Below are 25,402 nucleotides of genomic sequence, written 5' to 3'. Positions count from 1 at the left end.
TATTCATCTCGAATGTTTGGAAGCTATAGGATGTGATTCAAAGAAACAAAATTGTGAACCGTTTCTTTTCCCATTTATTCATGCTCTTTGATGTTTCTTATTGGGAACCATTTCTATCTGAGAGGAGTAAGCTTATGATGTGTTTATTTGAAGGGATGTTTTAAAAAGTAAGTGAAAGACATTAAGTGAAGAAAGTGAATTGTATTGTTTTATCGTGTTCCATCTTATTTGTCGATTGCAACAGACGAAGAGACATTCTCATTTAGTTGCGTTTGTAAGATGCATAAATTCCATTTTTGTTTAAGTTTTGTTTGAGCCGAAGTAAAATTAGAAGTGAATGAAATTTACAAGACATTATTCCTTCTATATAATATGAAAAATTGATAATGTTATCTATTTAGTGTTGGAAATTTAATGTAAATGAGAAATTAAATTTTGATCGTTGGATTAAGATTGATAAATCTTGTTCATTCAACTTGAAAGATTTAAGTGCCCTTTGGATGACTAAATCTTATTCATTGATTTCTAAAGGGTGACATCTAATGAAGAGGTAGTGTGTCTCTTAGGAAAGAATGTAATCTACATCATCATATTCAAAAAGGATGAATGAGATCTAATTGAACCAAGAGGTTCTTATACTCCTTCATTTAGTATAAATAAAATTCCTCACATACTCATTTCAATCACTCAATTCCTTCCAAGCATAGTAAGCATTGCATTCCATACTTGCATTGGAGAGTTCGAGAGCTTTTTTGGTTCGGAGGTCTTGCGATTTGTAGTGTTGTTATCGCGAGATAAAGTCGTTGTAACTTAGGAGACGATTGTCGTATTCCGTGAGCACCATGTGTAGGGAAAATTCATCTTAAAGAGATAAAGTCTAACTCTAGCCTTGACTTCTCTAAAACGGTGGTATATCGTCATTCTGCCCGTGCTCAGATTACACCACTACAAGATCCTAAGAATTTTAAGATGTTTTTTTTTGTTCAATCTTAATGGATTCATCATCGATGGCTCCTGTTCCATCGGCACATGACGAGAAGCCAGAGAAGTATACAACTACGAATTTCAAGAGGTGATGGCAAAGGATGCTGTTTTATCTAACCACATTGAACCTTACGAGGTTTTTCGTGAATATACTCCTCTATATCTCAAGACGAGATTGATAAAGGAAAGAGGGCATCATATGGGGACATAGTGACTTATGTCGAAACTATATCCTCAATGTCTTGGATAATATGTTATACAATGTGTATATTTCAATGACAACTGCAAAGGAGTTATGAGAATCTCTCGAAAGGAAGTACAAAACAAAAAGATGCTGGATTGAAAAAATTCATTGTCGACAAATTCTTAGACTTCAAGATGATTGATTCTAAAACTATGACAACTCAAGTCCAAGAGTTGCAGTTAATCCTACATAATTTGCATGCCAAGGGAATGACAATGAATGAGTCCTTTCAAGTTGTTGCAATAATTGAGAAACTTCCACCTTCGTAGAGAGAATTCAAAAATTATCTAAAGCACAAGCGAAAGGAGATGAGACTTGAGAATCTGATTATAAGACTGTGAATTGAAGAAGACAATCGCAAGCAATTATAATCAATAAAAATGCCTATATTTGCAAAGGCAAATCTGTTGGAACCAAACACTGACAGGAAAAGAAAGTATCCCGGCAAAGGACAGAGCCAAGGGAGGGCCACGAAGTTCCAAGGAACATGCTGCAACTGTGGAAAACCGAATTACAAGGCCAAAGATTGCTGATGTCCAAAGAAAGTCACTTAAGTGCACATGACTTAAGATAAGTCAGTGCCAATAGATATGTCAGAATTAGACCTGACTGTCATTATATTTGAAGCCAACTTGGTGGATAATCCAAGGTAGTGGTGGGTCGATACTGGTGCTACACGGTACATTTGCTCTGACAAGATTCAATTATCAATTATACCCCTATTAATGGGGAGAAGACTAATTATGAGCAATTCTGTAACTTTCAACATTGTTGGTCTTGACAAGGTAGTACTAAATATGACATCAGGTAAAGAAGTGACACTAATTGATGTGCTTCATGTTCTCGACATTTGGAAGAATTTAGTATCAAGGTTGACTCTTGTCAAAGTTGGATTTATGCTAGTGTTTGAATCAAATAAATATGTATTGACAAAAAGTGGTCAATTCATATATAAAGGATTTATGAAGAACGGTCTATTTAAAATGAATGTAGTGGTTGTACACTGTGAATTCAATGGCAATAAAATTATAAATTTTGCTTTTTTGGTCAAGTATTCCAATTTATGACATATTAGATTTGGACATGTAAATTATAACACTTTGCGATGACTTATGAATTTAAATTTATTGTCAACATTTAATGTTAATCCAATACAAAAATATGAAATATGTGTTGAAGCTAAAATAACAAAGTTGTCTTTCCATTCAGTGGAAAGAAGCACCCCTCTAGAATTAATTCACAGTGACATATGTGACTTAAAATTTGTACAAACTAAAGGAGGAAAAAAGTACTTTGTTACTTTCATTGATGTTACTTTTTTCAGTTCGCAGGTCTTGCGATTTGCAGTGCTACCATCGCAAGATAAATTCGTTATATTTTGGGAGACGATTGCCGTGTTCTGTGAGCACCATGTGCAGGACAAATTCATCTTAAAGAGATAGAGTCTAACTCTAGCCTCGACTTAGCCAAAACAATAGTATACCGTCATTCTACCTGCACTCAGATTGCACCACTACAAGATCCTAACACTTGGCATTTGTTTTTTAAATACAAAATTTTCTCTTTTTTTCTTCATTCTCTTCAAAACTGCTTGCTATGCTCACCGTGCCTCCTCACCCGTCGGCCACTCGCCCCGCCGCTAGTCGCCTGCCCACCACCAGCGGCCTCCGACCGCTTGGACCCACCCCAACTATACCCGGGGGAAGGTGAATCCTTGGGGGATCGTGACATGGATTCTGGTTGCGATCTGACTCAATCGCCATTGGATTCCAACCGCGATCTGACGTGATCACAGTCAAAATCTAGCACAGTCACGGTCGAAATCCAGTCGCTGCTAGACACCAGTCGATTCGCGGCCGGATTGCAACCAAAATCCTGCTGAAATTTGACCATGATCCGACCGCCACGCTAGCAACTGCTATTGCGGCCAGATTTTGGCCGAATTGTGGTTGGAATTCTAATTGTGACCCAACTGAAATCCCAACGAGGTAGCCACGGTGACAGACGGTCAGCTAGTGGCCAATGGCGAGGTGAGGCATGATTGACACATGGGCGAGCCGTTTCGACGAGGAGAGTAGAATGAGGGATAAAACACAAGAGAAAAAGTATTTAATTTGTTTTTAAACAAATGACATGGTAAAAGTCCATGAGGACAGTCCATAACAATCCATAGAAAATAGTCCGTAACGTCACAATTATATATATATATATATATATATATATATATATATATATATATATATATATATATATATATACACTGAGTTTGAGTAAATTTAAGCATTTTGTTTATAAACAATATATATTTTATTATACACTAATGTCGATAAATTGATGATAAATAATTATTATTTTTTTTCATTTTCAATTTGTTGGAAAACAAAAAAAATTCAAGTACCAGACACAAATTGCTATTATTTTATTTGTTATTTTTTGCTTAGGAAAGGAACGAACCAGCCAAGATAAAGCATGGTTGGGTAGCGAACAAAAGCCATAAACCAAAGTGAACGTTGGTTTGCAAGGAAAAGAATTATAGAGCATACTATACTGCATTGCACATGTATAAAAAAGGCATATGCTTAACATGGCTATGGCAGTGGAACCCATATTATGGGGGTTCCACCGATAGAGATGGAGGATAACACCCTTTGTTCCGCGTAAAAATTGGCCGTGTTCAGTTCAGATTGCGATCGCCCCTCCATGCTTGAATTCTTGAATCCGCCACGGGCCGCCACCTCCATCACACTAGTGCCAATCAAGAGCACAAACTAACACTAGCAAACCCCAAAAGCAAACAAAAAAATCACACAGAAAAGAGACGAATATGACATCTCAGAACATGAGATGCAGGTCTAAGCTTATATCGTTAATAAACGGCCTGCGACCCTCTTTTATTATGGAACTCTTCAGGAGAAACAATACAACTAGCCAGGAAGATGAATTTACAATGCAATAGGGAGATCTGGAAAATAGTGAATAAAATCACAGTGCAAAAGCCTGTGGTGGTCTTTGAGACCTCGCAAAACCCTCTACCAACTATTTCTACAGGCATCTCTTTCACACTTTTTTATTTTATGGATTCATATTAGCAGGAATGGTCATTTTGATAGAATGAAAAAAAAATGAAAAAAATTCAATCCTACTTCCGAGTTCTTCATTCCATATCTAACACCCAAAAAGGAGCATTTCAGCTTAAAAAAATGTCTCGTATCCCAAACATGGTGAACAAATCATGTGTACTTTTAAAAATTGAAATTAATAATTTCTTTCTCATACCTTTCACCCAAACCTTTCCATTTTCATTAAACATAATAGTGAAAATAATTACTTCATCTTCTCATTCTATTACTTTGTGACCTAATTCTACTCAATAAAGATTCCATTCTCGTGTGCTAACTGTCAAATATACCCTGAAAATTACAGTGTTCAGTATCATTCAAGACACTACACTGCATCAATAAGCCTTATCCGACCACTTTCACCAGACAATTTCAATGCCTGAACTGAACTTCCAAAATTTTCAGCTTGAGAAGTATTAGAAACAATAGTTTAGCACCAAGGAAAACGAAGACAATGGCCATCGAACCGTGTGTGTTCCAACAATGCGGATCTATATATTTTTTATAGAATTCTATGTTTGGTTAAAATAAATCAATCTGAAACATCGATTCCTTGGAATTGTGATGCCTTAATTATAAAATGTATGTTAGTCACGTCTGATAGACCATGTGAGCTTGACAAGTAAGAAATATTATCATTGTGAAAATTATTACATGTCTATTACTTGTAAGATACCTACAAACCAAACATAGGAATTCAAATGAAGCATTTATTCTATTCCATAAACAAAACTAAAGAATATGTATTCATATTCTATTTCTTGTCAATTCCACTCTCTAGGAATAGTTATTCCATTTTTATCAATTCCATTCCATAAACCAAACACACTATAATAGATTAAACTCTTCTAATAGAATCTATTGGTCGCATTTGGACATGTCTGTACCATCACAACTAATTTACTTGCATTTTCCGATCTATTGAAGCTACATCTAATTGCTCCACTATCCATTTTATAATTTTTATCTCTATTATACACAGAAGAGAAAAGAGATGAGAGCTTAAAATTCTTCCTACGGGAAGTGAATGAGTTCTCTAGCTATCCAACACCTTCTATATCTTATTGGTCGCGACTTAGACTTCTCAGTGAGTTTTTACTTTATTGCCTTTGTAAGGCAAACTTGCTGGCCAAGTGAGCCTCTACAAATAACTTCACCATCAAAGACCTTCAACAATGAGAACTATAGGTTCTGATTTGTGATTATATATTGAGAAAAAAAAGGAAATGATCAAACTAGAACTAAGAAATTCATCTACCACGATATCCATTCATTGCTTGAATGATTAAGTACACAAGCACACAGGATACCTCTTCTATTTAATACCCAAAATGGGATAACTAATACTAAACAAATAAATATAAAGCATATTATTAACATGTCTTAGCTCGGATAACCATCCCCTATAAATCAATTGCACTTTCCATCCTTTTCACTTAGGATAGTTCATGTCTAATCATCCTAAACAATAGGACTCAACCTGCCTAAGAAAACCTATCTATGATGAACAAAAGAAAATGAGAAAGATGTTTGGAACTGAAAGATTGATGATGTGAAACAAGTAAATTTTACAATTTGAACATGTAATTGCTATTGTATCAAGTCTAGAGCACTGAAGTAGATGACTTTTCAATTTTACCATAGAGACAAAATAGAGAGTCCATGAGGAAATTTGATAAGTGAATCAATCAGTGAAAATCCAAGTTTTGATGAATGCATTTGGAACACATACTAGGATAATTGAGCCAAAACTTAATACCCTTCACATAATGACAAATTAAGAAGATCATGAACACCAACCCAACCAAACAATTTAAAAGAAAGAAAAATACTGGTAAATAGAAACCAAAGCAATCAAAACCAAGGAAAATAAAATAAACATCAACAAGCAGGGTAAAGAGGGCCAAGGTCTTCTCACAGGCATGCCTAGCTATTGGGGTCGACGGAAGAGGCAAAGGCCCTTGCCTCGCGGATTCTATCACCCTTTGGCTGATCTCCCGAGACTCGAGAGTCGACGTGGAGGACCTCGATTACGTCGTCATCAGCACCGGTGCCAGCAGCGGTCGCAGAGCTGGCGACGGAAAAGGCTTCCTCCTCTATGGCGCCGGCCGAGTCAGTGGCCTCTTCCTCTGAGAGGAGACAGTAGCTCTTGGAGAGGACGGATTGGTGGTCAGCGTCTCCACCAGGCGGTGGATCACCGCGTCCCGCGTCCGCTGCGTGGGTGGCCAGATCTTGAGGGAGAGCGAGGGGACCACGCCGATGCCGGTGTCTCCAGCCCCTCCGATTCGGATAACGTCTCTTCGGCAGCGGCGGATTCGGCCATGGACGGCGAGGGGAGAATGATCGGACCGGGATCGGCGAGTAGAGCGAGTTAACCACACGCAGCGCCACACTTTAAAGTTTTTTTTACCTGTTTTATTTTATATTACAATTTTTAAACAAAATAAATATAACGCGGACTATAATTTAGATAAACATGTATAAAAGAAGAATACTAAACTAAAATAAAGCATTTCGGGTACAGGTGTGGGGAAGTGATGGTGAAAGGTCGGCAAAGCTACTGGTTGCTGAAGACGGAGCCGGCGGAGTGGTCCTGGGAAGACCAGCGCTCCAACGGCGGCGTCTCCACCTGGGACGGCGTCCGGAACCGCCAGGCCCTCAACCACATGAAGTCCATGCGCCTTGGCGACCGCTGCTTCTTCTACCACTCCGGCGGAGGCGCCTCCGCCCGCCGCATCGTCGGCGTCGTCGAGGTCGTCAAGCAGTGGTACCTCTCTTCAGTCCCCGACTCCTTCAGAGGCGGCAGAGGAGGAGACGCGGCAGGGGCGGTGGACGTCCGGTCGCTGGGTGAGATGAGGCGCCCCGTCGAACTCCGACAGATCAAGGCGGAAGCCGACGCCATGAAGGGTTTCGCGCTACTGAAACAGCCGCGGCTGTCCGTGGTACCCGTGCCCGAGGGGATCTGGGAACGTATTTGCGAGATGGGCGGCGGATACGGAGAGACGACGGAGGAGGAGGAGGCGGAGACGGCGACTCCACCACCACCGTCGTCTCCACCGGCTAACAAATGAATTAAGACAGATCGGTTTCAGGAAGTCTGGAAACCCTAGGTTTGCCATTCTCTTCCCATTCTATTAATCATTCTGGAAACCCTGCATAGGTAGTGTTAGTAAGATTACGAACAACATGATTAGTTGGATACCCCCATCGAGCCACTACTCCATCAAGATGATGATGCGTATCCTCTGGATCTTCAAGTGTCTACAATGCCACTTCCTGTTACAATGCTAACATTAACCTTGAGCCACTAATTGAAACTGGAGTCTTATTAAATATCTAGATTCCTGAAAAATTTGTATTCCAGTTCCGTGTTTTCTCTTGTGTAGTCCATTGTAACATAATAAGCCACTAACTTGTCTAATGTTTTATTGAAGTTTTGGTACGAGAAGATGAAAGAAGCAGCAGTGGAGTAGGCCAACTACTTAACCTCATCAAGCGATGGATTGCATATGTATATATCCTTTTGTTTGGGATGGGGATATGCATATCCTTTCTTTTGTTTTGGGATCGGGAAATGTCTCATACGGTTATGTTGCTTCTTTCTTTTTGATCTTAAGGATACTGAATTCTTATTCTCGGTCAATCGAGTGCTGAAGTTTGGATCTTTGCTTGCCACTCAAGGCTTGATAGTGCATTTTTAAATTTCTATGCCTGTTAAGCTCAATAAATTATAAGTAAAATGCTAATGACTTTTTTATGAGCCCGACAGTGGATCTTAATTCTTTTTTCTCTTTCTTAGTGAATTTGCGATTTTTTTTAGAAGAATTCCGTTAGAAAATGATTTGGAAAGAGAACAAGAAGGATAAATGACTTCGCAAACAAATGATTAAGAGAATATGCAAAGTGCCTCATGATCTATGCTTAGTTCCACATGATCAACACTTAGAGTAGTTTAATTTCCTTTAGTTACATAGAAATACATGCGAAGAATCTTACAGATACTTCATATATTAATGCAAATTCCTCTCAGAATAGTTCTACCACGGGCTCTTCTTCCACGCTTTTTATTTTAAAAAATGCCTAAAAATATTGCTTACCTGTAGCCCCATTCAGCCTTTCCTGTAAACAAAGAAATCTCCTATAGCATCCCTTACACCAATGGATCACCATCTTGCGGTGCAGCTCCTGCGATTTGTGAGTCGTGCGTTAAAACTTCCATCAGCTCTAGACGACACTCAAGGCCTCTCACATAGTAACCCAAAAGCATACACCTTCAACAATGACGACAAGTATAAGTGGTGGGCTGATAAACACTGCAAAAGCAAGAGTAGAAGCTATCATTTCAAATTTGTCATGGCACGTACCAGAACAATAGGCGTGCAAGATGGTCGCGAGGAACCTTTATCAGGGGCTGCAAGCGTGTGAAAGTGTTCTCCACAAGTTCTTCATAGTCATCTTTACCAATGTCAAGGGTTCCGCATGATGGATTTTGTGAAAGGGTGGGCTTTGACTGTATCATGGGAGATAAAGCAGCGAGGAGGCCATGCACAGCTGAATGAAAAATTTCTTCGGTCCCGGGACAAGTTGGTTCTGAAAGTTCAGCGACCTGATTGAGAATTACAACATGGTAAAGGAAACGTTCAACATAAGTAATTCAAATTAGGCTTTTCCCACTCTTTCATGGAAGACTACAGGATAAAAAACTGATTCAGTGACTCACCTTCTCGGGTTGCAATGATCGCAGATAATCCAACAACTCATTTTTTTGCTCGCCTACACATTGCATCTGTAGCTCAGAATATTTCTTTTCCAACTCATGTAGATCCTGCCATTTAAGAAGGCAATAACAAACAATAAATATATATCAATTAAAATACGTGCGGTAATTTCCGAAAGGGCGCACTTCAAGTTTGGTTTTACCCAAAAGGCACAACCCAAATTTCAGAATTCCCAAAAAGCACACCTGATTCTAATTTTACGCCTCTAACAACTATTGACTTTTCCTTTTCTCTTTCCTTCCATTTAATCTCTTCTCTCTACTCTCTTCTAATTTGTCGTTGCATGTAATATTTTTCCTCACTTCTCTTTCGTCTAAAATTAATTATTTAAACTTTAATTGACACTCTAAATTTGTTTATTTTTATTTTTAAAATGGCAAGCACTTGCTCTGATGGTCCTCTTTTGCTTTGTGGGAGAAGGATGCTAGTGGCGTGGTGAGTGAAACATTTTGTATTTCAATTGACTTATGCAGAATCTATATTACAATTTGTTTGATGGTATGTACTGGTATGAAAATAATAATTAGTTGATATTTTTCCAAAGTACAGAAACTTTGGTGTGACCCTTTTCTACCATTCTCACATATTTCACCCACAACCAACACTATAGTGTGTCTATGATTAGAACCAATACCGTGGTGTTGGTTTCTGAAGACCAGCACCATTGTAGTGTTGATTTTTGAAAATCAACATCAACATCTGTTCTAGTTAGCACGCGACCAAAATTTTGCCTACATATTTTCTACACACTAATCTCTCCTATCTCTTGTAAGTTTTCGAAAATCTAAGTCCCTTGAGCCCATCAATGGGGTTTGATCAAAATCCATTGATGGACTTAGAGAGCTCCAATCGAGCTCATTCCAACTCATGTAGATTTTTGTAGTGCCCACCTAAATATGTCCTCCATTATCATTGTAAAGGATTCCTAACATTGCTCAAAAGGTTTAGAAAGTTTCAGACTTTATGTCAATTGACACGGGCTTATAATTTCATATAAGAGACTCAGGAGTAAGATTTCTTATCATATTTCCCTTCTACATACTTCACACTTTCATCTCATTATAAAATTTCAAAAATCCAAATCCCCTAGATCCTTCGTTCTCTTGAAAATAAATAAATTTAGAGAATAATATAATTTAAAAGAAAAAAGAAGAGAGAAAAAAATGATGAACCAAGTAACACTGAACTTAGGATGACCGACCCAATCCCATGGAAGTTTTCCACCGTCTGCCACTATAAATTGAGAAGCGTTTGCGGCAAGTGGCCCAAAAACCCAGCATTTCGTGGGTGCACGACTCATTTGGAGGAAAAATCCCTGTAAATGCGCCCATACTTGGGATCGAACTACGAATGTTTAGGCGACAACTTGATGTCCTTACATTACACCGTAGTCGTGGGCAAAGAGAAGAGAGAAGATATTGTATGCAAAGGAGAGAGGAAAGAGAAGAGAATAAATATTGCATACAAATGAGAGAGAAGAGAGAAGAGAGAAGAGAGACATTGTTGCAGCAAAAGGCGAAGCCCTCGCCCCCAGGGCCCCCACCGACCGGACCCACGACCATCGTGAGGGAGGTAAATCGCAGCACCCGAGCTAGTATGGGACGGACCGGGTGGGATACAGGGATAGGGGATTTATTCCCCCGCTGCCACTGAGTTTCGACCCGGCGGCCTCATTGCAGCAACTCCCGCCCCATACCGTCTCGGATGACCCACGGGGTCGAGAAGAGAGACATTGTTGCATACAAAGGAGAGAGAGAGAGAGAGAGAAAAGAGAAGAGAAAAAGTCAATAGTTATTGGAGAAGTAAAATTGGCATCAAGTGCCCCTTTTTGACATTTTCAAACTTTAAATGCGCCCTTTGGAAAATTGCTTATGGATAAATATATGATCCTCTGCTCAAGAACTTTGAAATATTTACTTGTATTTGCAATACCTTCTTTGCAGAATGTAGGTGAGATTGGAGGTAGCCAATATATTCTTGAACTTGAGGTGTCAACTGTCTTAGATCATTGACACAGGTGTTTTCACTCAATACCTTGCTGATCTTTTCTTGGTCTCGGAAAATACCTTTTCTTCCAAGAGAGTTAGATATTGTAGGAGGCAAATCAACTGACATTTCAAGGCTATCATCATCTTCCATAGTTTGCTTTTTCTCTTTTTTGGTATATTCTTCATGGATATCTAGATTTCTTTCAAGGCATAACCTATGCTCAGCATTGTGCAAAGCATACCTGCAAAACAGAGATAAAATCTCAGTCAAGCTCCAAAGGCAACTAATGAAGATGGTGTGGATGGAAATGTGTGATATCATGGGTTAGTCCAAACCAACTATTTGATCATCTTGAGACTATAAATAACTGACGGATGAGAAGATCCAAAGGAGAACAGTTGTATAGTGAATAAACAACCTGGAAAATAATCTAACCTCTAGAATTGGACAACAAATTGCACAAAAACAGAAACTAGAAACTAGGAAGGAAGTTATGTACACTAGTTACAATGAATTGGTACTCCTCAGGGAAAGGAGTATGGGTGAGGTTAATGCAAGTAAATACCACCTTAAGTATGTGTAATCCTTTTTTTTTATTTAGGTGTCCAACCTTTGCTCAACTGTAGATGGTTTTACTTCTTAGTTCACCTACTGAGTAAATCGAGTACAATTTATGCACACTCAAAAACCAACCTCTAAAATATTAGTTCCATTTGGGATTCAAATTATGGTGCTTTAATTGTTCCTCTTAAGTATTTTACCAATGCACCAGACCCATATCGGATGTGTAAGCCCTTTTGCTTGAACTTAAGGAGGACACTTTGCACTCTTTATGGATAAGAATCCCAGACTCTTCGTCTCCTTAGTTCCCCAACCGTATGGACTAGAGGGAGGGTGCTCATAGCTTTAAGTTGGGTACAAATTTGGTAAATGCAGAAGTCATAACTCATGTTTCAGTAAAATTGTAATGTCACAACATGAGCCACACATAAGCTATAGGAATGCAAATGAATATAATGTTTATGAACAATGGCTCAATAAGAGCTTATTTTTATTTATTTAATATATAAAATAAACATTAAACAAATAAGCTTAGACATCGGTGAACTTAGCCATTAATTCATGAACAATAACAACAACCAAGTTTTATCCCACCACATGGGATCGACTATAATTCTGAACAAATAATTTATAAATAAAATTGCTTTAAAAATTACCTAAGTTTTGATTATAATCTTATTTCTTTAATTTTTAGTTCAAACATTAAACAAATATAATATACATGAATATTTATAATACTATTGCACCTATTTTTAATCTTATAAATTTCATAGTTTCAAATTATGGATAAATGTGTTTAAGATAACTGATAATATGTTTCATTTATTGATGAATGATATAACAAAATTATAAGGTCAACTATGTCGCTAATTAGCTTCTATAAAAGTACTTGAGCTCGAGAGTAACAGGTTTTTAGTGAATAAGCTTGAACAAATGCAATAAGATAAATAAACAAGTTTGAACATCATCAAGTTGTTTGACATAGCTTGTTTACAATCCTAGTACACTGAAAAGAGCTAAAGTATCAAACTTATCATTGTTTAAGCTTTCGAGGATTTAGGAACACTATTACAAAAATAGTTACCTTTTGTTGATCACGTGATTTTGACAATCAAAATAACCTAAGAACTAAGGAGAAGTAATTAATTTTGTGAGATGTAATACAAATTTGCTTAGTAATGATAAGTAAAGTTAGATAGGTATCTATACTTCCCAACAGAATGCAAGTTTATTCTTGATATAAAACACCTTCGCATAGAGAGATTTTGTAATGGAATCAACTACCTATTTCGAATTCAGTTTGTCACAAACAAATATAGAGAAGTTTAAGTGCAACACATCTTATGCCATAATTCACAAGCGTACCCTGTCTTCATTGAGGAAATCAATAACTTGAAGATAGGTTCCCAGTAGGCTTCTACAAGGACAAGAAACTGGTCGGATGGAAGTAACCCTAGCACGCCCGAAATAGTCCTCTTGATTGCATTGATTGTATTATCTGGAACATCTTTTTGAATAAGGTTCAATTCTAAAGGTTCTATCTCTTGCACCAAATTTAACAGAATGCCATTCTGAAATCCAAAAATTAGTAGTTCTAAAAAAATCAGTTACTCAGAAGCTTTGGCATGTAACACTTAGTTGATCCATGAAACAACTCTAAGACAAACATAAAAACTACAAATTAAATTTCTTTATCATGTAAGACAATAACAATATGTCGTACAATTTTAATCTTAAATATATATATATATATATATATATATATACATTCAATTAAGATGCTAGGAACTATTTTCATGAATGAATCAATTTTACAATGGATCAGGAGTGAGAGATAAGCAAACGGATGAAAATATTTTTTGATCCTTTAACAAATAGATTCATAAGGTAGATATTTGAAGAGATAAATTTAAGTAGCCATCTTATAAAAGAGCAAACCGGTACATGAAACTCCCGCTAACGTAGGGTCCCGGGAAAGGGTCGGACCACATTGGGTCTATTGTACGCAGCTGCATTGCAAGAGTCTGTTTTCATGACTCGAATCTGTAACCTCAAGGTCATATGAAAACAATTTTACTGTCACGCCAAAGCTCCCCTCAGAAGTTCATCTTTCATATCTATTCATCTTTTCAATTTAGTATCTCAGACAGAGGAAACAAGGCCTTAAAAATGGAAGGGGAAAAAACTACCTAAATGATAAAGAGGAGATTTGAATAGGCATATGAAGTAAGAGGCACGTGATGCTTTCCATCCTAAGATTGATTTGCACAAGAAATTTTTTTCATCCCAAAAGCATCTATTAATCTCTCCCTCTTGTATATATCTCTTGCAAATCTCTATACCCTATCACACATTCTGTCCTCATTCACCAACATAGAGTTGGTGTCTTTTACATCAGACGAATGCGACGTAGAGCAACACAAACAAATGACAACAGATCTACTTCGCTCCGCGAGTTTAGAAATTTATCGACCTCCTAATTTAACGGAGAATAGTAGAAACGATTACGCCGAGATGAAGAAAAAGGCAGGAAAGAAAATCTAACCTTGGTCGAGTACTTGAGTGGTCTTCTCTCGGATTCAAAACCATCGAAGGGGTTACCGGAGGTGGGCGTGGATCGGGCCAGGAGGCGAGATTTGGGCGACGACGGACGAGGGAACGGGAACTCGAGCAAACGCCGAGGATTGCAGACCGTCGCCTTTGGAAGAATCGATGTCGTCGGGAAAAGGAAAGATCGGGGGAGAAACGCGGTGGCTATCGCCATGGTCCAGCTTCCACTACCGCCACCACTGCGTTAACGTCTTCGTCTTGAGGACGTGGTTGATTTTTAAAAAACTCTAAATGACATTTTACAAGAGATATTTTGATATTTTTAAAAGGGCAAAAATTAAAAGGGGCCGAAATATCTTTTTTTCTAAAAATTCAAATGAGCGTTTCTCTATAAGAAAAAAACACCCCTTATCTCAAAAATGCCTTTGGATTAAGTATTATTTAATAAGCTACCGGCTAATTTTTACGATGGGTAGAAATTAGTTCGTAGTAGTTATACGTTATAAAAATTATATGCTAATTTTTAATCCTAATTAAATTATATTCATTTAAAATATAATAAATGTTACGAAATCTTCATTATTTGATTTATTTGTTGAAATATTATTTTAATCAGAATATCATTCAAGAAATCAAAATTAAAATAATATAAAATCATCATTATAGAAGCTAAATGCTATCTTCTATACTCCTAAGGCTACAGGGCACTAAATTGTTATCCCAATATCAACTACGGTATATTTATAGAGATATTTTCTTCAAATGAGACGCACAAGAACATGATGTTGAACTTCTGAGCTGTCATGAATACTTTCTAGTTTACCCTAATGATTGATAAAATTTTTTTATAAGATTAAATCAATTATCCTAAATTTAATATTACTTAGTTCAACATTTTTAAAGACTAGCTTCTACGATTATATTTCTACCATATATTTGCTACATGTTAGTAACCTAATTTTTCCATAGTTAAATAATCAGATAATATATTATAAAAATTAATTACTAGTTTTTATACATTGAATGATCAAATAATAAAAACGTATTTTAGATAAATTATTTTAAAAAGGGGCGCTCCTGACTTTAATAAAAAAAAAAATGGAGCGCTACTAAAACGTAAATGATGGATGCCCTGATTTTTACCCATTTTAAAACTCTAAAGGACAAATTTTTTCAAATGACGTAAAACTCCCAGAAATGAACATTTCTTATCCGATGTTCACAATTTTCATTTTTATAAACCTTTATCACATCATCTAGCTAATTTAAGTTAATATTCTTTGGAGTTAATATTAACATGCCACTTAACGATTCATCATGCAAATTAATGAAATGTTGAACTAACTTGTAAGCAAATATGAAGTTTGTTTAGAAAGAAGGCAAACTCCCTAATACAAACCTTTCTTGGTTTAGAAAGAACGGTTCTTCATTAAGCTAATTTTTTAATATTAATCCACAGCGACTCAATGTGATTAACGAAAAGTGAAGTAAACACGTTGAACTATATTGTGAAATTAGAAATTGATGGAGTCAAATGTAAAATGTGCTCATTTGCGTGAGATTACATACTACTCACCACGAAGCTTTGCTTAGTTGTGTAGCATTGTTTTTTTTTTCTTTTTGAAAATTTAACTAATTTCTTAGAATGTTAATCTTGACAGAAAATGAAATGAGGAAGAAATTAAAATAGCTTAATCTAATGCATGGGATAATAAATCTTAAATAACAAAATAAGATTTATGAACAATAAAACAAATTGAGAGAATAAGAATCCTTGTAGAAGTTAACTTATCCTTCCAAATCAATAGAAAAAACAAAAACTTTCATGTTCTTCGTCACCTCACAAAGCCTATTTCAGCTACTTCACAACTGCAGCGTCAAGCATGGCACAAAGTGATTACTCTGAGTCACCGGATGGTTGACAAACCGGAAGGTAATACGTATCGAGCTGCCAGTATTTGCGTCTCACACCCTCCCATACTTCCTCAGCCAAGCAATCTTTAACAGGCAAGGGAATGAACTGTGTTGAATAGCCTAAATTTCCAAGTTCTAATGCCACTAACTGACAGTAAACCACATGGAAGAATGCATTATCGCCACAGAGACCATTGAAGTAGGAATAGATACCATCAGGTTTCAATAGCTTAGGAAGATGCTGGTGAAACTGCCTCAAGTCCTCGTAGTATTCTCCATAAGTATCGAAAAATATTCCTGCAGAGTGAGCATGGTGGATCAAAATCTTCAAACAGAGAATAATAGGTTAATTAGCAACGACAAAGGATTGCAGATATTGTAATAGCAAGTATACAACAAAGAAACAAATGAAGTCAAATCAGTTCAACAGAAATCAATTAGCCGATGTCTTGGCATAATCAGATTCTATCGCAATTCTAGATTTTTAAAACCAAAGCTCCAATCAAACATTAAATATCTGACAATTGTTTTCAAGAATCTTCCTTTTTATTACCTTAGCAGTTCCTAGTTCCTAAAGTTTTCCTGCCATTGACTACTCTCATACAATTGCTATGAAATATCAAGACTAATGTCAAGAAAAGATATAATGGTAGACCTATAATATGCTCACATCTTAACCAATTTTTGGGAAAGGCTTCCAACTTTCCAAGGGAAAAAAGTTCTATTTAAGAATTTAATATAACAAAAAGAAATTGTGGTACAGGTTGAAAGAAACAAAAAATCATTAATGAGAGCTCAAGAAATTTATATATATAACAACCAGTTGCCAAGGAATTATCTTTTATCACTGCAACCTATATTATGACAAATTTCCTAAGGTGTCAATCTGAAAAAAGGGGAGAGAAAGAGACAACAATAAAAAATTTCAGTAGATGGTTCAATCTTCTGTCGGCGCCATTGAATATGTTGTTTAATTTATGTTAACAAAAATAATATACAATGGTAGGGTAAAATGTAGTCTCTCCATCTGACCTTTCAGAAATGAGTAGGCATAAAAGCCAACAATGCGAACATTGCTCCCACTAATGAAATAATTTTATCTTGAATTGGGACCTTTAGGCTCAACTTTATCATAGTTTTGCCAAGGGGAGTAACTCCCTAATTCTCCTTGAATAGGTAAAAATAGGCAGAATTTCTGATTTTTTTTTTCACGGATCATTAGAGCCAATAACAAGCAGTCTATGGCTGATCGATATTAGACACCATCATTTAGCTATTTCAATTCTTTTTCTAATCACAGGTCATATATGTACAGAATTAATTGGAACATTGGTCTATAACTGATCGATGTTTCACACTATTTAACTATTGCAACTCTTTTCCTAATTGCAGGTCATATATATAGAGAGAGAACTAGTTGGGACATTCCTCATGGCCTTAATAAAAATCAAAGAAGCTGAAAATCTAGAAACAATTTCTAATGAAAATGAAGATTTTTATCTGCTCCTCCTAAGAAGACTCACATCCATGAGGACATTGAGAAAAAAAAATGGAGATAACAGCCTTAACTTCTGTATTTTACGACATTAAACAGGGAGGAGATATTGTCTGATAGTGGATTGAACAAGAGGAATGGAGAAGTTTGCTCAAGAAATGTACTATTTCTACACTTAGAGGATCCCTACAGAATATAAATAGCAATTATTCCAATTGCATGCTCCTACGGAACAAATCACCTTGCAAGGGAACAAGATGGCATCCAAGCAACGCCTTGCTGTCTATCTGTTGAGATTGGTGTATACAGAAGGAATGAACATATAGGCTTTGTTTACACTAGTACCAAAATATGAGCTTTACCATCTCAATGCAGGTTAGTTTAAATTTTAGAATCAATGTTCTGGGCAAGTTTTCTGCAAAAGAAATCAAGATAGCTCTTATCAGATGATTTCAAAACATACTTCAACATTCCTCTCAGTGAGCACGAAATTGGTAATGGTGTTCTTCAGTTCTATTAATCCACACATCAATATGTAACACAACGAAATCAGTTATTATTGCTCTTTACTTTTGAATTAAACAAGGATTATGAAACTAGAAAACAAAGCAAAATTGCCTTCTTCTTTTGGCTAAACAATGCAGAATTGATCAAGAAGAAAAACAAGTTACTTACCATCATAAGATTCAAGCTGAGGAAGAACATCCTGCCATCGGCCAAAAACAATCTTGACATTCTCCTTCTCTCCCCATCCACATCGCAGCATCCTCTCATAAACATCCGGATGCGCCTCCACGATAGTGTGTTCCACGGGCCCGTACCTCTGAATCGCTTCATCGACGAGCCCCATTCCGAAGCCCACATTGAGCACTCTCCCTCCGCCGCCACCGCCGCAGACGGCCCTCGCGTGCGCTTCCATCAGCGGCCTCTCCCAGTCCATCATCACCGCCTTGCTCTCCGAATCCATCACCTTGTCCTCGCTAAAGGACACCCTCTCCTCCAGGTAGCTCGATCCATCCCCCTCGCCTTTGCGCTCCGCGCGGGCGACGCTCCCCAGGACGAGCTCCGCCTGTATGCCGGCGTTGAGGAGAACGTCGAAGGCCTCCTGGTGTCCGTGCTCCATGGCGAGGTCGCCGGCTGAGAGCTTGGAAGGGGAGAGCGCGTTCCACGGGGCGCCTGCGGAGAGAAGGATGCTGGAGGCGGCCGCGTGATCATGCAGGGCGGCGTGCATTAGGGGGGTCATCCCGGAAGCGTCGAAGTAAGTGGGGTCTGCTCCGGAGGATAGAAGAGTGGCGATCCGGGTACAGTCGCCGGCGGCGGCCGCTTCGCAGAGCTGGTCGTCCGCCGACTTCTCCATGTCCGGGGTGCGGCAATGTGGACCACGTGGTTGAGCGACTTCCGATGGACTCAGAAAATTAGGGCGTCAATAAGCATATTGGCCCGCCCCAACATGAGCCCACAATATTTCTTTAATTTTTCATGAAATTTTGCAATGACATTTGAAATTACACACTGCAAATCTTAGCACTTAATTTCCATAAAATTTACAGTAAAGTACTACGGTTTAAAGTTTGTTGACAGATAGCCCTTATTATAATATTATTTATTAATTTAGTTAATATTATTTAAATTTCATTAAAATTACTTTAATTTTATTAAAAATAGCTTCAGTTATTAATGATCATAATTTTTCAGTGCATAACAACTATAGTAATAAGTATTATAATAATGCTAAAATAAAAATATTTCAGGATGAAAATATATTAGGTTATCATTTTAATATTTTTAATTGAGGTGTCTTTTTGACAGTAAAAAAAAACTCTTTTAGTTTTTTTTTCTTCTAAAAGTTTTCTTAATTAGTTTTAGCATAACTTTGATAAAAAAAAATATTAAATTATTTCATGAAATAAATATTGATAAATTTCAAATTCTTTCCCTAATGAATTTAGGATAATTTAGATATAAACTATCAGGGACCTCAATTTGAGAATTTTTTTAACGTAGAGGTGCAAAATCAAAGCTTAACTCAAGTTCAGAGTTGATTAAAGTTGACTGAGCTCGAGTCGAGTTCGAGTAGGCTCATTTAATATTCGAGCCTATCTTGAACCTATTTAATGTTGGCTCGATGACAACCTGACAAATTTAATATTTTAATATTTAAAATAATTATTATTTTAAAAATAAATAATAAATTAGAGAGGTGTAGAGGATTTACTTGTGGTCAAAGGTTTGAACAGCTTGCACAACCTTTTTTATTTAAATTCAAATTTTCGAACTTAGCACAAGCGCAAATTCATAAACTCACTCGAGCCTCTTTAATACCTTTTTTTATTTAAATTCAATTTTTCGAGCTTAGCTCGAGCTCAAATTCATAAACTCACTCGATCCTCTTTAATTTTCTCAAGCTCGAGCTAACCCGAGCTCGGCTCGGTTCATTTGCACCACTAGTTTAACATTAACATGGGTAGTGATTTTGTTTGAAAATTGGAGAGATGACATGTTGGATATAGTAACTTGGTTGTTGACTGAGAGACAACTTTTTACTCTTAGAAGAGGGGTTTCCTTTCGATCCTGCGCACACTCAGACGAGCAAACTATCACTGTCCAAAAACTAGGAGGGAGCCCCTGATGAGGGCCCTCCGATGTTCAAGTCAGTACAATTCCGGCCGGGTGAATGAAGAACAGTAAAGAAAGTGTGCGCAAGAGTAAGACTCAGATGTTCAGAGAACATACTTTGTTAACGGAGAGGACCTCTCTTCTATATCACCTCTCATAACCTCCATAATTATGAGGTGGCTAATGTTGTCATAGGTTGTTGGGTAATGGAAAGTGTTCCACCAAGGCGATATGCAATAATTGTCTGAATAATCTTCCATTTACCCATATGTATATCTCTTTTGTCATTTATAACTTATGTCATTGCTAAGGTCATTGAAGGAATATATTGTTATAAGTGGTCGGCTAATGAGAGAGATAATAATCCTTGAAGAAGGTTTCAGTAGAATATTCTTTGACATGTGGTTGTTATTCTGACTGATTGTTAGGATTATTTGCCCATGTTATTAGCTGAGTATATCCCGGTCGGCCTATAAGACCAGCCGTCTTTATGTTTATTCTTGCATTAAGCTGCTTTGTTATGTATTGATGCTCTAAATCCATTCGGAAAATAATACGATGCATTGGGCATATTGGAAATTCGTTCAAGAAACCATATGATAGACTGTACGTGTCGAAAATCCGTTCGGGAATCAATATGAAGCTAAGTGCCTTAAACCTGACCAGCCTTTTATCTGGTTGGGCATGCATAGAGAGATTTATGAGGCTAAGTGCCTTAAGCCCGATCGACCTTTTATCTGACCAGGCATGTGTAGAGAGATTTATGAGCATTGGGGATATGACCCTTATTCTGACCACACATATGGCTAGTCGGCTGTGAGGTGGGTCGGATATTTCAATCGATCTGTAGGGTCGACCATCTTTAAACTCGGTCAATTATTGAATGACTGGATATGCTATCTTTTCAGTTGAGTAATGCACCAAACCCTTTATTTTCGACTGACTTAAGGGTCGGTCGACTCTCTCTTGCCTAGCTAGTAATCCGGTCGGACTGGATCTAAGAGCCTTAGTGCTGGGCGAACAACGAAGCCAGGTGGGGAATGCTCTCTTCCCTTAACTTTGACTGTCACATCACCTTGACCTTGACCGTCACATCATCTTCGGGTTCCACTCATTACAACCCATATAACTAGCCTCTCTTCAAATCTAGTCAAAGGAAGTATAGTCGACTAATTGGATCCAAGTTTAATTCACATTCGCTCACCCCTTTTGCTAAGGTCATATGGAAATTCATATTTTCATCTATACCTCGAGTACTAGTAATATTTTTTCAAAAATTGTCTGTCAGTGGCTGACTATTCAGAAGAGAGTACCAAGAACGCGTGGAGAGGTGTTTTCGAAGCGGAATGATTTGATTGTCACTTCCATCATAAATGACTATTTATGGGTTGATGCCACGTGGCACCACTTCTTATTTTTTGAAACAGCTTCTGGCGCATGCCTCTTCGTACAACGATCCTCTGAGCATATATCGTTATGATCAAACAACTCCAATTAAGTTCCTAAACGACACATACTCTCCGCACTTTACCTTTTGTCTTCCCCGAGGGGGGGGGGGTGAATAGCTCGTCGCGTTCGCTCGGTGCTTGGCGTTGCTTGTTTCTTCAAAGATACGCAGCGGAAAATACAGCAACAATCACACAACGCTAACACGGTTGGTTTACTTGGTATCCACCTCACAAGAGGTGACTAATCAAAGGATCCACACCAACACACACACCCTCCACTAAATAAAACTCTCCTTTATGGTAACTACCAAGGGCGGAGAAGCCCTACAATACTCAATACAAGAAGAGAGGGAAAGGATACAAGAAATACAAGCTTACAAGCTTACAATGAGTATAAACCCTAACCCTAGCTTCTCTTCTTGGCTTTGATCCGCCTCTTGACTTGGAAAACTTCCAAGATCCTTCAAGAACTGGCGATCTGAGCTTTGTGAGTGCTGTGGAGGAGCTGGCGAGAAATCTGGAGTGAATCGGAGAAGAGATGCTGCAGCCAACGCACGCCTGCAGCTCAAATACGACGCAACGGTCGGATCCCGATCGATTCGAATATTCCCAATCGATCGGGGAGGCTTTGGATCGATCCACGGATCGATCCAGGCCTCGCTCGAAAGCGCTGGATCGATCCACGGATCGATCCGGCGCTTATCGCGCGAAGCGTCCCAATCGATCAGCGATCGATTGGAACATCTGGATCAATCCACGGATCGATCCGAGGCTCTCTGTCGCTAGGAAGCTCGGATCGATCCGCGATCGATCCGGCTCTGAATCGATCCACGATCGATCCAACACTTGGTTTTGCCCAAAACCAAGTTTCAAGCCTCTCGAACCAACATCCGGTCAACCTTGACTGTTGGTACATTATGCCTAGCATCGGTCACTCCTTTGACCGCTAGGACTTCCCACCAGTGTCCGGTCAATCCCTTTGACCCACTTAGATTTTTCTATTCATGCCAAGTATCGGTCATCCTTGACCTACTTGGACTTCCATCAGATGTCCGGTCAATCCCTTGACCTATCTGTATTTCCTCGTGTCAAGTATCCGGTCAATCCTTTGACCTACTTGGACTTCCCAACACCGATGTCCGATCATCCTTGATCCATCTGGATTTTCCTGCGGCTTCACTCACGGGACTTTCACCTAGCTTCACTCACTAGGGTTTTCCATCGCCTAGCTTCACTCACTAGGGCTTTCACGGCTTCACTCACGGGACTTTCACCTAGCTTCACTCACTAGGGTTTTCCTTGCCTGGCTTCACTCACTTTCACAGCTTCACTCACGGGACTTTCACCTAGCTTCACTCACTAGGGTTTTCCTTCACCTGGCTTCACTCCACTTCCTGTCAAGTATCCGGTCAACCTTGACCTGCTTGACTCTTCTTCAATCAATTTCTTATTGTCAAACATCTAAACTCAAACCAAGACTCTGCTTGGTCACCCAGGTCAACCTTGACCTGAGGGATATTGCACCAACAATCTCCCCCTTTTTGATGTTTGACAATACCACAATAACACTTACAATACCACATGTAAGTTAGGCTAATCCTATAGCCTCAATCTTCATGCCACTAGGTAATGAACATATAAATTAAGCTCTTCATTCTCCCCCTACGAGGGCACACTCCCTCTAGGTAATGAAAGCCTAACTTACACCCATTCATAGGTCCTTTCATTCTCCCCCTATTGACACACATCAACCCATCTTTGGGCACACATCAACCCATGCCCCAATTTTGGGTACACATCAACAAATCCATTTGTTGACGACTCTCCCCCTGAAGAGTTACTCATCATTGTTCACAACATCACTCGTTGTGATCAACACGATAATGAAGGTCCCATACCCTTCATTTATCCTTAACTTCTCCCTCAATGTAGACAAATACCCAACCTTGAGCATTATCTAACCACTTGAGTTCCCACTTGAAATAATGAGGATATCCACTCCCCATTTCAAGTTCAAAAGCTCATACATGAGTATTTTCTTTAAAGAAGGTTAACCACCTTCCAAGGTTCATGAAAAGTAATTTTTTCATGTCTCTAAAGAGTCCCTCCCCCTAAAGACATGGTGGTGACTTCTGTCATTGCACCAACAATGACTTGGAATCCCTAAACCTTTAGGAAACCCAAATTTAGAAGTTTTGAGGTTCAAATACTCAAAATTTGAAACAAACCTCAACCTAAACTTCAATGAAGCCTTCCTTAACCAATCCATCCTTGTTTTCACATGAAAACACCCTTTGTATGTATACAAATGTATTTTAGGGGTTTGGAATGGTTACCTAGACTCAAAGAGGTTCAAAGATGCTGAAATCAAGCATTCCCAGCCAAAATCAGCAACTTGGATCGATTGGAGTTGGGTTCCAATCGATTGAACCTTTCTGAATCGATCCACTGATCGATTCAGACTACCTGGATCGATCGGCTGATCGATCCAGCGAGCTTCTGCTCGCGGGAGACTTGCCTTCTGAATCGATCCACGGATCGATTCGGGCACTCCAATCGATCCATGGATCGATCGGAGCTCTGATAGTTGCTGATATTCCACTTAAGTCAAATTCAACAACAACTAGCACATTATACAAAACTTCAAAAATCATGAAATTTCGTGTAGACATTATTTAGGGCATACTTAATCATGGAAAAATAGCTTTCTATGAAAATACATCATATTTTCAAAGATTGACACAAACTTGAAAACTTACAAAAACTTTAGTGTTTTTCTTCAAGTTTGTGTCTAACTATTCAATGGTGATTACTATCAAAAGATAGCCTTCACCAAGGTTTTCCAAAAACATTTTAAAAACATTTTCAAAACCAATATCCCATTATGTTCCTTGGGCATAATGCACATGACTTGTACATTAGCTTTCCCAATGATGGGAAAACACATAACTATGTGTTTTGATGAACCTAAAAACTCAAAAGAATGCACTAAATCAACATCTTGAGCTTTGTTCATCATCCTAACATCTCACTTATATCTAATGTGCACTAATCACATACAAGTCACCTTATAGTCTTTGTGAGATGTAGATTTTGGTTTTTGCCCTAATCTAGGGATCATGCATATCTATCTAGGCATTTTAGAAATATTAGACATCCACCTAGGATGTCACTTGTCAATAATTGTTGTTAAATGTCATTCGTCCTTAATTACAAGGAATTAAACTTAATGCATGATTATGTTATGGCATACATCAAAAGAAAATAATTTTCAAAAGAAAATATCCTATTACTACATGATGTATGAATGTCATGACATGGTATTTTTGGATTTTTCATAATAAAACATGAATGCAAAACTAGACATGATGTCATGGCATATGATGGGCAAACAATCATGGCAAGATTTAGCATAAATAAAATATACCTAGATTAACTATCTAAGTATCCTTAAAGTCTTAGCTAAACTTACAACTTAAACCTAGATTGCCCTAAAGTGCTACAAGAGAATGCCAAAGCCTAAATTGGCATTTCTAATTTCCTTGATTTAATGTATGCCAATTGAAAATAAACATGTCCTCAAATGTTGGCATATTCCATTTTTCCTCAAGAGTGATTACATAAATCAAGGCCCGGATTGCCTTAAATTTCCAAGAGAATATCAAAATCCCAACTTGGTATTTCTCAAAGTTTTCCCAATTTGT

The 25,402-nt window shown here is 38.0% G+C and overlaps 3 protein-coding genes across 3 annotated transcripts; 1 reads left to right on the top strand and 2 right to left on the bottom strand.

Annotated features, from left to right (window-relative positions):
* Nucleotides 1–6,509: 6,509 nt before the first annotated feature.
* On the top strand, nucleotides 6,510–8,013 carry LOC122028024 (thymocyte nuclear protein 1-like). Its single transcript, XM_042587050.1, has 3 exons — nucleotides 6,510–6,717; nucleotides 6,872–7,457; nucleotides 7,782–8,013. Exon 2 carries the CDS (start codon nucleotides 6,885–6,887, stop codon nucleotides 7,416–7,418), a length of 534 nt encoding a protein of 177 aa, XP_042442984.1. The 5' UTR covers nucleotides 6,510–6,717; nucleotides 6,872–6,884; the 3' UTR covers nucleotides 7,419–7,457; nucleotides 7,782–8,013.
* A 220-nt stretch (nucleotides 8,014–8,233) lies between these two features.
* Nucleotides 8,234–14,495, bottom strand: LOC122028017. The gene is made up of 6 exons (XM_042587037.1): nucleotides 14,221–14,495; nucleotides 13,041–13,246; nucleotides 11,058–11,355; nucleotides 9,068–9,172; nucleotides 8,712–8,953; nucleotides 8,234–8,618 (listed from the first exon to the last, which is right to left on the bottom strand). The coding sequence occupies exons 1-6, from the start codon at nucleotides 14,437–14,439 to the stop codon at nucleotides 8,498–8,500; spliced, it is 1,191 nt and encodes a 396-aa protein (XP_042442971.1). The 5' UTR covers nucleotides 14,440–14,495; the 3' UTR covers nucleotides 8,234–8,497.
* A 1,427-nt stretch (nucleotides 14,496–15,922) lies between these two features.
* On the bottom strand, nucleotides 15,923–19,056 carry LOC122028008 (protein arginine N-methyltransferase 2-like). The gene is made up of 2 exons (XM_042587027.1): nucleotides 18,310–19,056; nucleotides 15,923–16,436 (listed from the first exon to the last, which is right to left on the bottom strand). The coding sequence occupies exons 1-2, from the start codon at nucleotides 18,989–18,991 to the stop codon at nucleotides 16,123–16,125; spliced, it is 996 nt and encodes a 331-aa protein (XP_042442961.1). The 5' UTR covers nucleotides 18,992–19,056; the 3' UTR covers nucleotides 15,923–16,122.
* Nucleotides 19,057–25,402: the final 6,346 nt, after the last annotated feature.

The sequence above is a fragment of the Zingiber officinale genome, chromosome 1A (assembly GCF_018446385.1).
Source record: "Zingiber officinale cultivar Zhangliang chromosome 1A, Zo_v1.1, whole genome shotgun sequence".
In the NCBI taxonomy this organism is placed as follows: domain Eukaryota; kingdom Viridiplantae; phylum Streptophyta; class Magnoliopsida; order Zingiberales; family Zingiberaceae; genus Zingiber; species Zingiber officinale.
Note: the sequence above shows the minus strand (reverse complement) of the source record. Positions and strands in the feature narration are given on the sequence as shown.

What these genes read in the sequence shown, in the direction of transcription:
- LOC122028024 (XM_042587050.1), top strand. Translation starts at nt 6,885, where the DNA reads ATGGTGAAAGGTCGGCAAAGCTACTGGTTGCTGAAGACGGAGCCGGCG.
- LOC122028017 (XM_042587037.1), bottom strand. Translation starts at nt 14,439, where the DNA reads ATGGCGATAGCCACCGCGTTTCTCCCCCGATCTTTCCTTTTCCCGACG. An exon ending in CACTCAAGTACTCGACCAAG is followed by an intron (nt 13,247 to 14,220) that starts GTTAGATTTTCT and finishes TTTGGATTTCAG; the next exon opens with AATGGCATTCTGTTAAATTT. An exon ending in ACCTACATTCTGCAAAGAAG is followed by an intron (nt 9,173 to 11,057) that starts GTATTGCAAATA and finishes CTTAAATGGCAG; the next exon opens with GATCTACATGAGTTGGAAAA.
- LOC122028008 (XM_042587027.1), bottom strand. Translation starts at nt 18,991, where the DNA reads ATGGAGAAGTCGGCGGACGACCAGCTCTGCGAAGCGGCCGCCGCCGGC. An exon ending in TCAGCTTGAATCTTATGATG is followed by an intron (nt 16,437 to 18,309) that starts GTAAGTAACTTG and finishes CTCACTCTGCAG; the next exon opens with GAATATTTTTCGATACTTAT.